Consider the following 17,166-nt stretch of genomic DNA (forward strand, 5'->3'; position numbering starts at 1 on the left):
AGAGAATTTTCTTGGAAATGCCCAGGTCTGTGGGGCCATCAGTAGGGTTCCTATGAGATCCTAACTCCAACTAACTGAGGATGAGGTGGAAACAACTCAACCACACACAAGTCACTGGTGATTATGTGCAAACTGCTCCTAATAGCCCTTCATCCACATGCCCTTCATCCCTTCCCCCTTTGCCTCCAATCTCAGCAAATCACCACCATCCTTCCACTTGCTCAAAGCCTAAAATACAGGAAAGAACTATGAATTATGCATATGCCTACCTGTCCCCATCCTAACAAATCACCAAGCCTGGTCAGGTCCATCCCTTTAATTTTTCTTCAAACCCATCTTCTTCAGCTTATCACTGTTACCAACTGTTATACTGGAAAGTAGCCAGCTGGTCTCCCTCTCTCCGTCATAGGACTCTCCCCTTGATTTTCCACACAACAGCCAGAATGATCCTTCTGAAACACCAGCCTCATCATGTCTGCCTCTCTGAGCTCCCCATCAATCTTAGGATGAGACCTGAACACCAGATTCTATGCTTTTAAACGGTCAGGGTTTTGTCATCTAGATCAATGTTTCTCAGTGTGTGGCCCTCGGACCATCTGGGACTTCACAATTCAGGATGCTTGCGTGAAAGGCAACTTCTTAGGCCCTATACAAACCTACTGAATCAAACTCTTGTGGGGACAGAGAGGCCCAGGGTGCAGCCTTTTAAGATAATCACTTAAGAAGAAAATTTATACAAAATTTGAAGACATTGCTAGAGATTTAGGAAAATTAAAACCAGCTTGTGTTCCACCTATCTCATCTTGAACAAACTCAGGAAACTCCTCCCTGCCTCTATGTGCTCATCTTTCAGGCAGAAACAGTAGCCACTGCTCAACACCTAAAGTGACGGTAAAGACCAACAAAAGCCAAGGCACTCGCCAAACTGGAAAACACTACAGAAGTGGTTGACAAGCAACAGCTTTCTAGTGAACAAGTATTTCACAATGGGGAGCAACCTAAGGTACTCGGAGACAGGAGCTGCTAGAAACTCCTATGTGCAGATTATTTTTAAATTGTAATTCAGTTCAGTTGCTCAGTCATGTCCGACTCTTTGCAACCCCATGAACCGCAGCACGTCAGGCCTCCCTGTCCATCACCAACTCCCGGAGTTTACTCAAACTCATGTCCATTGAGTTGGTGATGCCATCCAGCCATCATCTCATCCTCTGTCATCCCCTTCTCCTCCTGCCCTCAATCTTTCCCAGCATCAGGGGCTTTTCAAATGAATCAACTCTTTGCATCAGGTGGCCAAAGTACTGGAGTTTCAGCTTCAATATCAGTCCTTCCAGTGAGCACTCAGGACTGATATCCTTTAGGATGGACTGGTTGGATCTCCTGGCAGTCCAAGGGACTCTCAACAGTCTTCTCCAACACCACAGTTCAAAAGCATCAATTCTTCGGCGCTCAGCTTTCTTTATAGTTCAACTCTCATGTCCATACATGACCACTGGAGAAACCATAGCCTTGACTAGATGGACCTTTGTTGACAAAGTAATGTCTCTGCTTTTTAATATGCTGTCTAGGTTGGTCATAACTTTCCTTCCAAGAAGTAAGAATCTTTTAATTTCATTGCTGCAATCACCATCTGCAGTGATTTTGGAGCCCCCAAAAATAAAGTCAGCCACTGTTTCCACTGTTTCCCATCCATTTCCCATGAAATGATGGGACCAGATGCCATGATCTTAGTTTTCTGAATGTTGAGCTTTAAGCCAACTTTTTCATTCTCCTGTTTCACTTTCATCAAGAGGCTCTTTTGTTCTTCACTTTCTGCCATAAGGGTGGTGTCATCTGCATTTCTGAGGTTATTGATACTAAATATATACACATGATTATAAAACACTATCAAAAAGTAACTGGAGGGGAATTCCATGGCGGTCCAGTGGGTAAGACTTTGTGCTTTCATGGCCAGGGCCCAGGCTCAATCCCTGGTCAGGGAACTAAGATCCCACAAGCTGTGCAGTGAGGCCAAGAAAAGAAAAAAGTGACTGGAAACAACAGTAACACACACCCTACTATGACTTTATCATCATATCTGGCAATTAATGGGCAGGGATCAGGAATCCTAAATGTCCAGTAATGCACGACTGTACAACCCATTAAGACACACGGTCCCTCCAGGAGCAGAAACTAACTTCATAGCCACAGCCCTGGAGACAGTACGGAGGAGTGCAAGTGGTAATGGCACCATATTGTTTAATTCCTCACATGCCTGTGATCTTATGGAAGAAGTTAAGCTCCAGAACAGTTGTTCTGCACTCTTCGGGAATATTCCTCTGGGAACCCAATGAAAGCCATGAGCATTTCCCAATAAAATTACCTGAAAATGCAAAATTTTACCCTAGAGTCTGTTTATTCTTTTGCATATAACAGGGGATAATGATCTTTACCTCTCAGGGTATTGGGGATGCTATTATCAGAAATAGAATATTTTTGAAAGCATTTCATAAATTACAAAGATTGTTACTATTATTATTATTTTTTTGAGTGGCTCTCACTGCCGACTCTACAGGATTATTGGGCAGAGAAGCTTAAGGGCTTTCCTTTCACTCTCTGCTCACAGTTGCCTACAGCTCCCATCCAGTAAGAAAGGGGGTAATGGATTTCGGCAGATATATCTCCAAAAAAAATATACAAGTGGCAACAGGCACATGAAAAGATGCCCAATCACACATGAGGTACTGCTAAGAGACTCTACAGTAAAGGCCTTAGTCTCCTCATCTGTAAAACGAGGCTGTTAACTACCTTATACTGGTATCTGGACCTTTAATTTTGTACTTTGGAAGGCTGTTGTAACCAGACTCTGAAACTGTTGGTTTCGAAGTGACACCTGCCTTAAGGGTTTATGCTACAAACTTTCAAGGATTTTTGTTATAAAAGAGCACCTTCATAGGGTATACATCGTATATCTGTTTGCAATTGTGTCTTTTGAGCTGTCCGGCAGAAAAACACAGGAATGACGCCCAGACTTGTAGACTGTGTCTCAAAAGTTGTCATTCCCTCTGCGCCTCTGAGTCTTCTGCACAAAGCCTCTTGACAAATCCTGCATCCCCAGCAAATATTTCCTGAATTGGGTGGATTGCTCCATGCAAGTAACAATCACAGAAATACTTCCAAACAAGTTAGAGAATTCTATGCTAATCATTTATGAACAGGAGTTCCATCAGGTACAGGATACAAAAATTCCTCTAAACTGTTTTCTAAATATACTGCTTTCAGTATATTAAAAATCCATTTTTTTCAACTCATAATCATAAAATTACATCTTTGCTCTAAGAGCTGAGAGGAAAGAGATGTTGGAAATGCATATAGGCTATTCTAAAATCCACACATACATACCCATATGTAAAACTATATTCACAGGCTTCCCTGGTGTTCCAGTGGTTAGGAATCCACTTTATCATGCAGGGGACGCACGTTCAATCCCTGGGCTAGGAAGATCCCACATGCCATGGAGCAACTAAGCCCATGTGCCGCGTCTGCTGAAGCCTGTACACCTTGAGCCGGTGCTCCATAACAAGAGAAGCCACAGCAATGAGAAGCCGGCACTCTGCAACTAGACAGGCGTCCCCGCTCACTGCAACTAGAGAAAGCCCACAGCAACGAAGACCCAGCGCAGCCAAACATAAATAAGTGAAACCATATTCACATTCACACGCACACACCATCACTCATGCAGTTAACTAGAGATGATAGAACCAGGCACACAAAACCAGCAGCGGTGGAGGCAACAGTCTCGAGGATGGGGTAACAGGGCTGTAGCCCCACGCCCTTCTGAAATCCTTCCCTGTCTTGAGGAACAAGACTAGGGAGGAGGCTTTGCATCTCTGCTCCTTGTTTCAATGCTATCATTTAGATACAAAGTACAAATGAGGCTATGTACTTTGTATCTAAATGATACAAAAAAAAGATTGAAGGCAGGAGGAGAAGGGGATGACAGAGGATGAGATGGTTGGATGGCATCACCGATTCAATGCACATGAGTTTGAGCAGGCTCCGGGAGCTGGTGATGGACAGGGAAGCCTAGCATGCTGCAGCCCATGGGGTCGCAAAGAGTTGGACACCACTGAGCAACGGAACTGAACAAACAAGGAAAATTTAGTTCACAGTTTCTCAAACTGATTCACCTCTTTATGACGGAAAACAACATGCCAGCTCAGCATTCAATCCATGCCCGTGACCAGCATCACCTCAGACAACACCCAGGTGAGCATGTGAGCGCATGGGGTCCTCAGTAACAAACTCACACCTGCTTCCGCATGGTAAAATATTTTTTAAATGAAGGGGGAAAATAACTGACCTTGCAAAGAACAGCACTGTCCACTGGGCACAAACACGAGCACATATATGAGCACAGGTAACACAGCAGAGCGCGAGGCTGAGTTAGCTGAAACCAATCCAAGCTACTGTCTAGGACCTCCAGGCTCCTTGAAGCCACAAGCACCTCTCAGCTGACCCCACAGTTGCTCCTCCTCCTCCTCAGGTGACAAGCAGGGGCATGCATGGTGCAGTTCTTTCAAGACCCGGGCACCAGCCAGGGAGCTGGTGCCTGTGTTTCTATAACCTGCCCCAGAGCAGAAAGGCATGCACCATGCTTAACAGCAAGAGTCCTAAAGGTCACTTACATCTTTAAGAAGTTCCCTTAAGCCAGAAAAGAGTCCAAAAGAACAAAGTATTTAAAGTTGAGGTCATTCAGAAAAGACTTCAAAGGAAGCATCTGAGTGGGGGCAGTGGGAAAGAGACACAACGGCAGGCATCAAAGCTGGTAATGCACTGGCATTTATATCAAGTCTATCATGACACACACATTCATTCTTTGAAATCTGGGCCTGGAGTGGAATACAAAAGCAAGGCCCGAATTATCTACCCAAACCATCTTAACCTAGAGAAAGTTTAGCACTTGTAATCTCGCTACGAAATCAAAATCATCCCAGGAAGGACACGGAGGGATAAGTGCATTCACCATTACAGAGAGAACGGAGTCAGACACGAGTGAACGCCTGTGAGCTGCAGCTGGAAACCTAGTCAGCAACCCCTGATCATCTCATCTTTGCCTCTGGCTAGTCCATATCTCGAGGAAGGCCCAGAGGAATCTGGGTGGCTTATAGCTGACTCATGAGTCCACATAATTGATACTTGCTTAAAGGGAAAGGTGATCATCCTTACTATTGCTAACATCCCATTAAGCCTAAAAGTTAATTAGGCTGTATTCCATAAAGTCAATTGGAAGCATTTGTCTCAATAGCATTATCGCAATTATTCCTCATCAAAACGAATACCACCTCCTACTGCGCATGATGTCTTGTGTAAACAACAGCACAAACCTAACAACTCACAGGCCATCTCCACCTGAGTTACTTAAGCAGGCTTACGTTTACACAGAACTGCAAACAGGAATTCATAGATACTAACACGTTTTTTAAAAAAATACAAAGCCGTGTTTACTAAATCTTGTTTTACATTTTCAGAGGCCGGGAAAATAAAAGCCAACTAAAAAGTGTAACAAATTCTATACATCATAACGATGAATGTAAAAGTCAAAGAGAAAGCACCTATAAAAGGCAGCCAGTTACAAGTGCTGGTGCCTAGGAATGGAGGCTGAATGCTGATTGAACGGTTACACGGCACTGCATACGTGGTCCCTGGGGCCTCCACCAACCACGCCTGGTGATTCCTGCAAGGTCTCAGGCTCAAAGGAACCAGGTATCAAGAAACCCACTGCCAGCCCCACTGCCGATGTTACTAATAACAAAGAAGAGAAGGTGGCCTGAGGAGGTGGATGGGGGTGGGTGGGATGAAATAGGTGGTGGAAAGTAAGAGAGCTGTAAACCTCCACTTATAAAAACCGAGAAGCCATGACAATGTCACATGCAACATGAGGGTTAAGGTCAACACTGTAATAACTCTGTTACTACATGTAACTACATGTTACTAGACGTATCATGGGGGCCATTTCATAAAGCATGCAAATGTCAAACCACTATACAGTACACCTAAAACTAACCTAACACTGTACATTAACTACACTTCAATTAAAAAAAGAAAAAGATGATCTTCTTGGCAAATTTTTCCTGAGGACCCAGAATTAAAACACAGCAAACCAATTCTTTTAAACAAGTCTTTTAAACGTTATGTCAATATTTAATAATATACAAATAAAATTATTAGCGAAACAAAACAAACGCATAAAAATCTTAAAGACTGGTTTATCACATAGACCTCTATATTATACAGATATTGATCTCTAGTGACTAATCAATATCAGAATTAACACCATCTTACGCTTTGGGAGGAAAACTAAACGGTGGTCATATTTTGTTATGAGTCTTCTGTTAGCATCATCAGTGGCCCAGTGAAATTATCCTAAAGGGGGAAGTGAAGAGAGAAAGGCAGGAGGGATTGGACTGGGGCATGCCAGAGATGCAGACAACTCCCGCAGAGCTGAGTTATATCCATATCCAGCTATGGATAGCATGTGCCCTGGATCAGCGTTTCTCACACTTGGCTGCACAATAGAAGTGCCTCCGAAGACTCCAAGGGCCAAGCAGGCTCTCTCTGCCCTTCACCACAGACACACACACACACCTCACACACAGAATCTAACCTCTGGAGGTGGGGGACCAAAACAGTAATAGTTCTTAACACTCCCCAGGTGATTCCAATATGCAGTCCAGTTTTAGATCCAATGTCTCGTCCATAAAAGGCAAATAATTCTACAGTTAGATGCTGACGATGACATCTGTCCATTTCTCAAGGGATAACAAAATTATTAGTAGGTAGTAGTGGAACCAGTCATAAGCCATGAAGTCAAACTCGCCTGCCGACTCAGAGGTAACAGATGCGGGTTCAATCCCTCGGTGGGGAAGATCCCCTGGAGAAGGAAATAGCAACCCACTCCAGTATTCTTGCCTGGAGAATTCCACAGACAGAGGAGCCTGGCAGGCTACGGTCCATGGGGTCACAAGGAGACACAACTGAGTGACTTAGCACGGACAGAGTAGTGGAACCAGCCATAAGCCCAGAGTTCAGGTTCTAATTCGCCCCTCCTGATTTATATAACCTTTCAGCACATCACTTAATTCCCTGGGTCCTCAGAGTGTATTCCATTTAAGCATGAAATGGTTCTACACAGTGCGTCAGAGCCTGTTTAACCCCATAGCTTCTACATACTAACGAAGAAATACTTCCAAATAGGATGGTTTGGCCAGAGTTAGCAAATTTGGATTGGGATCCTAGTTTTATTTATTCACTCACTCTTTTTAAATTTTTGCAAGAGCTAGACTCACCAGTAAAAACTGAGTGAACTCTGCATAAGTCAGGTGTCTTTTTCTTTCTTTTCCAAAGTGTAGTTGCACAAATTCTGAATCCCAGTTAAATGGAATATGTTGATGAATTGTGGTCTGTCCAAAAACTTGCTTAACATCCTCTGAAGAGAGAAAAAGAAAGGTTGATTAAAACAAAGCAAATTAGGTACTTCCTTCTAAAACCTGTTATCAAATGCATATTGCTACGTTCTTCATATAAAAAGTAACTCCGCTTTAAAAACACAGATTTTAAAGTCATGGCAGAAATAGATGTAGGAGTCTAACAAGGTAGAAGTAAACAATCCCATCCAATAAAACAGAAAAAATCAAGACGTCACACAAACACAAAAAGGCAGCAGCAGGCCAGCATTAATAAGCTAAATCTTGTTATCATCATCTGTTTTGTTTCAACAAATATTATTTTCTAGGCACAGAAAATATAAATCAGTCTTCCGTGGCAGGAAGCACACATATTCACAAAGAAACACTGAGAATATGGTACAACTCTTAAATATAGCCCTCCTTATCAAGGTGTTAAAATGTTTTTGAGGACTTGGAAATCAGATATAAACTTTCAAGCATATATTCAACAGCACTAAGACTTAAAGAGTTTTCAAACGTTCCACTAAGACTTAAAGCACTTTTCAAACTGCTCACCAGGCCACACTTAAAGGCAATGGGAAAAAAGAGCCAACAGTCCAATCCTTTACCTTTATCCTAAACTCTCTGGCTTGACACATACTGATTCTCCCCCTTCTTCTTAGCCTCTACTATGGGGTTTTCCCAGTAGCTCAGACTGTAAAAAATCTGCCTGCAATGCAGGAGACCCAGGTTCAATCCCTGGGTTGGGAGAAGGAAATGGCAACCTACTCCAATATTTTTGCCTGGAGAATTCCAGGGACAGAAGAGCCTGGTGGGCTACAATCCATGGGGTAGCAAAAAGTTAGATAAAAGTGAGCAACGAACACTTATTAAAAAAAACTTAAAACTGTGAGAGGACTGGCAGAGAACAGAAAAATGATACCAAAAAACCCTACTTTTCTAAAGCTTCCTGTTTTTATTTACGAGCCTCCCCGCCTTCCAACAAGAGTGTATGCTTGGAGGGTACAGGGACACAAACAACATAACTGGATTTGTCCTGGCCTTCACATCTTTAAATATATCTACCAAACCTGCTCACTTTTATTGGCAAACTGTGCCTGCGACCTTGTTTTTTTTCCCCTTTGCAACTATTTTAAAAAAGAAAAAAATGAAGTAAATTCTTTAGTTCTCTAAAGGGTGCCAAAAACTTTGGCATGTATTTCCACTGATTCCCCCAAATTTCCTACTTCCAACCCCCCTTACACCCACAAGTTTTTATTCCATGCTTTTAAAATTTCCAGAGAGTGTTTAAGTCTTGCCATGAAGAAACAGTAGTGCTGCCCTCAGCATAAGATTGGGTGTGTATTTGCATGGAGGCGGCAGTAAAAATCAGAATTATGCCCGGCATAAATTTTATAAAAGATGGCAGAAAACGTCAGGCTGGCCCTGATGAGGACAATAAAATAAAAACTTTTTAAGTGTAACCCTCAACTTCTTTGCATTTATTCCGTTTCTCTACTTTAGGAAGGAAAAAAAAAAAAAGACAGAGGAAAAGAGAGGGAGCCAAGACATAAGAAAATGAAGTGAAACTAGAATTGAGATTTAAGAATTGAGCCACCGGTGGCTCAGTAGTGAAGAATCTGCCTGCAAATGCAGAGACATGGGTATGATCCCTCGTCGAGGAAGACCCTCCATTCAGTCAGTTCAGTTGCTCAATCGTGTCCGACTCTTTGCGACCCCATGGACCGCAGCACACCAGGCTTCCCTGTCCATCAAGTGAACAACAGGGACTTCCCCGGCAGTGATGAGGAAAATTACCCTCCATATCTCCTGCCAGCACCAGCAAGATGAGAGACATTTACAAAAGCCGGCATGTTCTAAAAAGGGTGTTATCAGCTGGATAGTCAAATCAGTTAAATGTAGCAAAAACGTGTTTCAGGTTAAACATATGCAAATTAAATGCTAAGGTGCTCAGCTTTCTTAGTCCAACCCTCACATCCATACATGACTACTGGAAAAACCATAGCCTTGACTAGATGGACCTTTGTTGGCAAAGTAATATCTCTGCTTTTTAATATGCTATCTAGGTTGGTCCTAACTTTCCTTCCAAGGAGTCAGCGTCTTTTAATTTCATGGCTCTAATCACCATCTGCAGTGATTTTGGAGCCCCCAAAAATAAAGTCTGACACTGTTTCCCCATCTGTTTCCCATGAAGTGATGGGACCAGATGCCATGATCTTAGTTTTCTGAATGTTGATCTTTAAGCCAACTTTTTCACTCTCCTCTTTCACTTTCATCAAGAGGCTTTTTAGCTCCTCTTCACTTTCTGCCATAAGGGTGGTGTCATCTGCATATCTGAGGTTATTGATATTTCTCCCGGCATTGATTCCAGCTTGTGCTTCTTCCAGCCCAGCGTTTCTCATGATGTACTCTGCATAGAAGTTAAATAAGCAGGGTGACAATATACTCCTTTTCCTATTTGGAACCAGTCTGTTGTTCCGTGTCCTGTTCTAACTGTTGCTTCCTGACCCGCATACAGGTTTCTCAAGAGGTAGATCAGGTGGTCTGGTATTCCCATCTTTTTCAGAATTTTCCATATGCTATAGGAAGTATAAAATATAATAAATTTAGGTTACTCAAAGCCTAGTAAATGAATTTAAAATGCATCTCCTATGTCTCCTCCCTTTTGAACCTCCCTCCCATCTCCCTCCCCATCCCACCCCTCTAGGCTGATCCAGAGCCCCTATTTGAGTTCCCTGAGACTTACAGCAAATTCCCATTGGCTGTCTATTTTACATATGGTAATGTAAGTTTCCATGTTCCTCTCTCCATACACATGTACACCTATGGCTGATTCATGTTGATGTTTGACAGAAAACAAAATTCTGTAAAGCAATTATCCATCAATTAAAAAATAAAATAAATAAATAAAATGCATCTCACTCTAATCAACAATCTTGTTTTTCCTATAAGTAACTATCATTTACTGCTTACTAGAGTTCTGACTTGAATTCAAAACTGTGAACTTTGAACCCCAAGTACAGAGCTTTCTCCACTATTCCATCGGAGTCTGTCTCGCTTATGAAAATGTCTGCCTGAAGAATTGAAATCTCATCCCTCTGAAGTTTAGAGCTACATGTGATCTCTGAGACATGTTATCTCTACAAAATGTCTATCCTACATATCTGAACTACTGATGTGTTTTCAAAAAGATAGGTCTATAGAGTATGCATAAGTATGCAGTTAGGTCTGTGTGAATATACCTTTGTCATATATCTTTTCTTTCTACATAGATTATTAGCACCTTTCTACATAGATTATTAACAAAGGGTATACTTTTCCCATCTGGTTCTACCCCATGCCTGCACAATGGTAGGCATAGAGCAAATAAATACTCACTAAGTTGTGGCTGAATTTAACTGAAGAAGAAAAGGTTTACAACAGTGTAACAGGTTGAGGACAGTATTAACCTTTTGAGGCACTTCAGTTTCCACCCTACTGAAGTCACTTCATCAATCATGTCCTAAGATTTTAGTGAAGTGCATAAGGATCGTTAACTGGGCTTGCCTGGTGGCTCAGTGGTAAAGAATCTGCCTGCCAATGCAGGAGATGTGGGTTCAATCCCTGGTCTAGGAAAATCTGCTACAGAAGGAAATGGCAATCCACTCCAGTATTCTTGCCTGGATAAGCCTATGGACAGAACAGCCTGGTGGGCTGTAGTCTATGGGGTCATAATAAGTTGGACATGACTTAGGGATTGACCCCCCCACAGACACACATGAGAATTGTCAGTCTTGCTTATAGAAGTCTTCAGCCCCTTGTCTAGGCTGATACAAGTGCACTAAAGAAGCTGCATTATAATTAACATCCTACATTTTTCTAGGACTTCCCTAGTAGCTCAGCAGTAAAGAACCTGCCTACAATACAGACCCTGGGTTTGATACCTGGGTCAGGAAGGTCCCCTGGAGAAGGAAATGGCAACCCAGTATTCTTGCCTGGGAAATTCCATGGACAGAGAAGCCTGGCGGGCTATAGTCCCTCGGGTTGCAGAGTCAGACACAACTTAGTGACTAAACCATCACCATGTTTTTCTAATTTAAGGGTCCAGAACCTCATTTTGAAAAACATTGTCCTAATGGGTTATAGAAGGGTTTAAAACTCCGGGTTGAAACAGACCAAAGATATGAAAGGAAGGAGGCAAGAAAGATTTTCTAGAAGAGCTAATATAAGGCAGTAAGCATACACACCGACCACTTGGAGACCCAGGGGACAGGCAGGTCGTACAACCCGGCGAACAACATTCACATCCTGGCCTGTGTGGCCGGTGTTGCCTGGAGCTGGACAGTGTCCCGACTACATGCCCTGAGAATGGAGTCCACCTTCAGTTCTCATCTGTTCTAACATGCTGGCCACTTTAAGAATGCCAGCCGTCAGCCCGCCCGCCCAGGAGGGAGCACTGTACTTCCTGCAGGAAGCAGAAGAGCTGGAGAAGACAGTGCTGACTCCAAGTCCAATCCACGAGAAATAACTAAACAACACATCCAAACACCATGCTGGATCAAGGGCTGAAGGGCCAGGGCTCCTCGCAGCAAGGAAACACAGGTTTAAGGATGGATGCATTTACAAAGTGGGAGAGAAAAGGCTTCCTGGAGAAGATAAAACTCGATCTGGGTCCTGAAAGTTGTGGAGGATTCATTCAGATGAAACTGTGAGGGAGTGTTTCAGTAAAAAGCAACAGCATGAAGGGTTCCTTTCTTCTGAGGTGAATTAAGGGTCCAATCGGAACACTGGGGATCAAAGCCACCTGCTGTCCCTCAGACAGGACAGATCCTGGTCGAGGCACTTAACAGATGCTGGCATCACTTGCCAGCAGCAGGTGTTATTTTTCGAATCCTAAGAAGCTAACGCAACATTTGTGGTGAAGAAAAGGTTGCTATGGGAAGAACAGTTGGTCAAGGAATTCTGCAGGAAAAAAAGAAAAAAGACCTGGAGTTTTTTATTATTTGGTACAATCTCTACAAAATTTCTTTTTCACTCCCCAAACTTACCTAACAGAGGTTGGTATACTAAAAAATCATAAGATTACCAAATTCTAGTTAAACAAACCAAATGATACGTGCAAGAGGGAAGAAGGACTGTTGACAAAGGAAAAGTAGCAAGGTTTCTGTAGTCATTTTCAAGGCTAATCAACTCTTTGGAAATTAAAGTATTAAATCTTGTCAGTTGGGAAAACGCACACTTTTTCTCTGAAAACATTTTACAGATACCTAAGTATTTGAACTCTTCACCCTGTCCCAATAAGTCACTCTAGGGTATTGGTTTTCTTGGCCTTGACATTTTCCTGCACATTTGTGAATAGGAATACTGATAAGCCCAAGAGTCACATTGAGTTCTGAAATTCCTTTCTCACTTTGGAAGACATTGTAATATCATCCCTGGTTAATATTCTTTTCTCTTTTTAGGAGACCCAAATCACTTTTTCATTTAACATTTGATTAAAATCTCCCCATGCCTTGATGCAGCATTGAGAGGTAATGGTACCCTTTCCATCACATAGCTGGAAAATGAGAAACTAAAAACCAAAATGATTTTCAAATTCTGCTCTGTACTCTTGCTTTCACCGAAAATTCCATGAGCTTTACCATGAAAGACTCTAGCAGGCCATCTTAGGACCATTCCTATCACTAAACCTTTACCATTTGAGCTTTCTAAACCTAACATCCTAACTTGTAGTCCTGGAAAGGAAACGGGAAAATGTTTTATGCTTTTTGGTTTCTTATTTGGTTCAGTGAAATAAATACATAAATACATACATACAGATGACTGTAATTCATAACACACCAGCTAACAGCTTTCAAATAAGCATCACTTGGCAGATTCATTACTAACTTAACAAAATTAGATGGTCTCTCCCCAAAGTACAAGGTCTTAAAAATCTTATCCCCCAGGTTGAGGCCATATAGGCAAAGAAGCAAAACTGAATTAGAAGTGAAATATAAATGAAATTAGAACTGAAGTGAATTAGAATTGAAATATAAATATCTAAATACTAGATATATATTTTGGATAGTTAAAGTCATAGTTTTCTCAGCTCAGTCACTCCTTCTGAAAGTAAAAACAAATTAGAATCCTTATCTCTTAAAGTATAATCATTGTTATTGCAATATGGGCCAAACAAACTATGTTTGGAAGGTCTAGAGTTCCCATAATATCACCAAATAATGATGATATTATTTAAAGCAAGACTTTACCAAATAAGCTCAAAGAGTCTTTGAGTTTATTTTGGGGGAATTTGCTTCCAACACAAATGTTTCTAGCCTAAAAGTCTGCTGCAATTTTTTTTTAAGATCATAAAAAGACAATTACAAAGTGATAATCGCTTCTTTCCTAAATATAATCTCAAAAACTCAACTGATTCCCCTCACTAAGTTTCCCAGGATACACAGTATGATTTGTAGTTAAAAAAAAACAAAAACAAAAAAAACCCTGTTATTTTTAAAAGCTGGGTCATAGATGACATGACCTTATATTCAAGGTCCTAAGGAATCCACTAAAAAACTATTTGAACTAATAAGCCCAGCAATGTTGAAGGATACAAGATCAATGTACAAAAATCAAATGTACTTCTATGCATTGGAAGTAAGCAACCCCAAAAAGAAATTAAGCAAACAATTCAATTTACAATAGCCTTAAAAGGAATAAAATACTTAGGAAAAAAATTAACAAAAGACATGAAAAACCTCTACTCTAAAAGCTATAAAACACAGTTGAAAGAAATGAAAGACCTAAATAAATGGAAAGACAGTCTATATTCATAGATAGGAGGACTTAATACTCTTCAGATGATAGTACTCCCCAAAGTGACAGATTAAGTGGAATCCTTATCAAAATCCCAGCTACTGTCTTTCTAGAAGCTGACAAGCAAATCCTAAAATTCACATAGAAATTTAAGGGGCCCAGAATAACCAAAACAATCTCAAGAAACAAGAACAAAGTTATATTTCAAATTTACCTCAAAACTACTGTAATCAAGACTATGTGGTACTGGCATAAAGATAAACATATAAGACAAACTGGAGAAGGAATTGGCAACTCACTCCAGTGTTCTCATCTGGAGAATCCCATGGACAGAGGAACCTGGTGGGCCCATGGGGTCGTGAAGAGCTGGACACAACTGAAGCAACTTAGAACGTAAGACAAATGGAATACAATTGAGAGTCAAGAAATAAACCCTTACATTTATAGTCAATTAATTCATTTCCAACAAGGGTGACAATTCAATAGGGGAAGATCTGTCTTTTCAACAAAAGCTGCCAAGACAACTAGATATCCACATGCAAAAGAAGGTGGAACCTACCTCACATCATATATAAAAACTAACTCAAAAATGGAGCAAAGACCTAAATGCATGCATGCTAAGTCACTTCAGTAATGTCCGACTCTCTGAGACCCTATGGAGTATAGCCAGTCAGACTCCTCTGTCCATGGAATTCTCCAAGCAAGAATAATGGAGTGGGTTGTCATTCCCTTCTCCAGGGGATCTTCCCACCCCAGGGATCGAACCAGCATCTCTTATGTCTCCTGCATCGGCAGTCAGGTTCTTTACCAGTAGCACCACATGGGAAGCCCAAAGACCTAAACATAAACCTAAAACTGTGAAGCTCTTAAAGGAAAACATAGGCATAAATCTTTGTGACTCAGCATTAGAAAACAGTTTCTTAGATATAATATTAAAAACACAAGCAACAAAAGACAATAATATATAAATTGGACTTCTTCAAAATTTGAAACTTTTCTACTTCAAAGGATACCATCAACAAAGTGAAAAAACAGAATACAGAATGGGAGAGAAATTTTGCAAATCCTGTATCTGATAAAGAACTCTGGAATAACATAAAGAACTCTTGCAACTCAAATAATAAAAAAACGATTCATCCAATTTTTAAAGTGGGCAGAGGATTTGAGTAGACATTTTTCCAAAGACAAATGGCCATGTAAGCACATATAAGCACAAATAAGCACGTGACAAGATGTTCAACATCATTAGCCATTAAGGAAATGCAAATAAAATGGGACATCACAATGAGATTGGAGAAGGGAATGGCAACCCACTCCAGTATCCTTGCCTGGAGAATCCCATGGGCAGAGGAGTCCAGCTAGCTACAGTCCATGGGATCACAAGAGTCGGACATAACTTAGTGACTAAACCACCAAACCACCATCACAAGCAGATACCACTTCACCCCCACAAGTAGCAAGTGTTGGTGAAGACGTAAAGAAACCTGAAATCAACACACATTGCTAGTGGGAATGCAAAATGGCACAGTCACTTCAGGAAAGAGTTTGGCAGTCCTTCAGAAAGTTAAACACAATAACCAAGCGACCCAGAGCTTCCCTGATGGCTCAGACGGTAAAAGAATCTGCCCGCAACACAGGGGACCCCGGTTCAATCCCTGGACTGGGAAGATCCCCTGGAAAAGGAAAGGGCTGCCCACTCCAGTATTCTGGCCTGGGAAATCCCATGGACAGAGGAGCCTGGTGGGCTACAGTCCAGGGGTCACAAAGAGTCAGACACGACTGAGCAACTAACTACTAAGTGACCCAGCAACCGCACCCCTAGGTATATACCCAAGAGTAGTGAAAACACATGTGCACATAAAAATGTGTACACAGTGTCCAAAACAGCACTATTCACAATTGTCAGAAAGTGGAAACAACCAGAATATTCATAACTGAAAGATGGAGGAAGAAAATGTGGTATATCCAGCAACAGCGTGATAAATAAAAAGGAAAACAGTTCTATTCCAAGCTACAACATGATGACCCTGAAAACATAAAAACCAGTCATAAAAGACCACATGTATGACTCCATTTATATGCAATGTCCAGGATGGGGTGTGAGGATTACTAAGGAGCAGTGTTTCTTGTTGGGGTGATGAAGATATTCTAAAACCTACGGTTGCACAAATATGTGTATAGACTAAAAAACACAGAATAATACACTTTAAATGGGTGCATTATATCTCAAAAAAAAAAAAAAAAAAGCTGTTTTTAAAAACCTGGAGCCCTCAAATCTGCTTCTCACTAATGAGTGATATTAGGCAAATTACTTTCTCTAACTCCATTCTCTCAATGTATAAACAAAATAAAATACCTCAAGGGTTGCTTTGTAGCTAAGTGTGCCCAGTACAATATTCTATACATAGTAGGTAACCATTAAAATGGTAAAGTTTCAAAATCTAAAGTCTTAATTATAATGAAGATTGTTATCTGGGCACCAAATATTTACAAATGATACAAAAAAAAAAAAAAACTCAGGCATAGTGTGATTGGAAATATCATAGTTTATATATTTCTGAAAAAGCAATAATTTTCCTCAAACACTTAAAATTCATCTTTCTTTTAGCTCACATTAAAATTTTGAATGAAAAGTGATCAAAAACTAAGTAATTTTCCATTATGTTTCTGAAAGTATGAAATTAAGAAAGATTACGAACCTCCACTCTTTACTTTGAAGATCTTTCAGATACTAGAAATATTTAATTGGCAAATTACTTGCACATGCCATTAAGTGGTTAGACTGAATTTGTTTTTACAAATTCTATGGCCTCTTATTCCTTCACCACCACCACACTATAATCTGAAATCATCGAGGTCTTCACTTATGCAAATTCTAACTTTCTACATTTTTGTTTCCATACAGTATAACTAAATTAGTGCACTGTCATTTCCAAAAGATTCA

The 17,166-nt window shown here is 40.9% G+C and overlaps 1 protein-coding gene across 3 annotated transcripts in view; it reads right to left on the reverse strand.

Moving 5' to 3' along the window:
* SLC25A13 (solute carrier family 25 member 13) overlaps nucleotides 1-17,166 on the reverse strand; it is a 226,698-nt gene that overhangs the window by 103,478 nt on the left and 106,054 nt on the right. For all 3 annotated transcript variants that reach the window (XM_043462657.1, XM_043462658.1, XM_043462659.1), the window contains one exon: nucleotides 7,326-7,465. In XM_043462657.1, coding sequence (XP_043318592.1) covers nucleotides 7,326-7,465 — 140 coding nt within the window. The remainder of the gene's footprint in view (nucleotides 1-7,325; nucleotides 7,466-17,166) is intronic.

The sequence above is a fragment of the Cervus canadensis genome, chromosome 3, assembly GCF_019320065.1.
Source record: "Cervus canadensis isolate Bull #8, Minnesota chromosome 3, ASM1932006v1, whole genome shotgun sequence".
Lineage (NCBI taxonomy): Eukaryota > Metazoa > Chordata > Mammalia > Artiodactyla > Cervidae > Cervus > Cervus canadensis.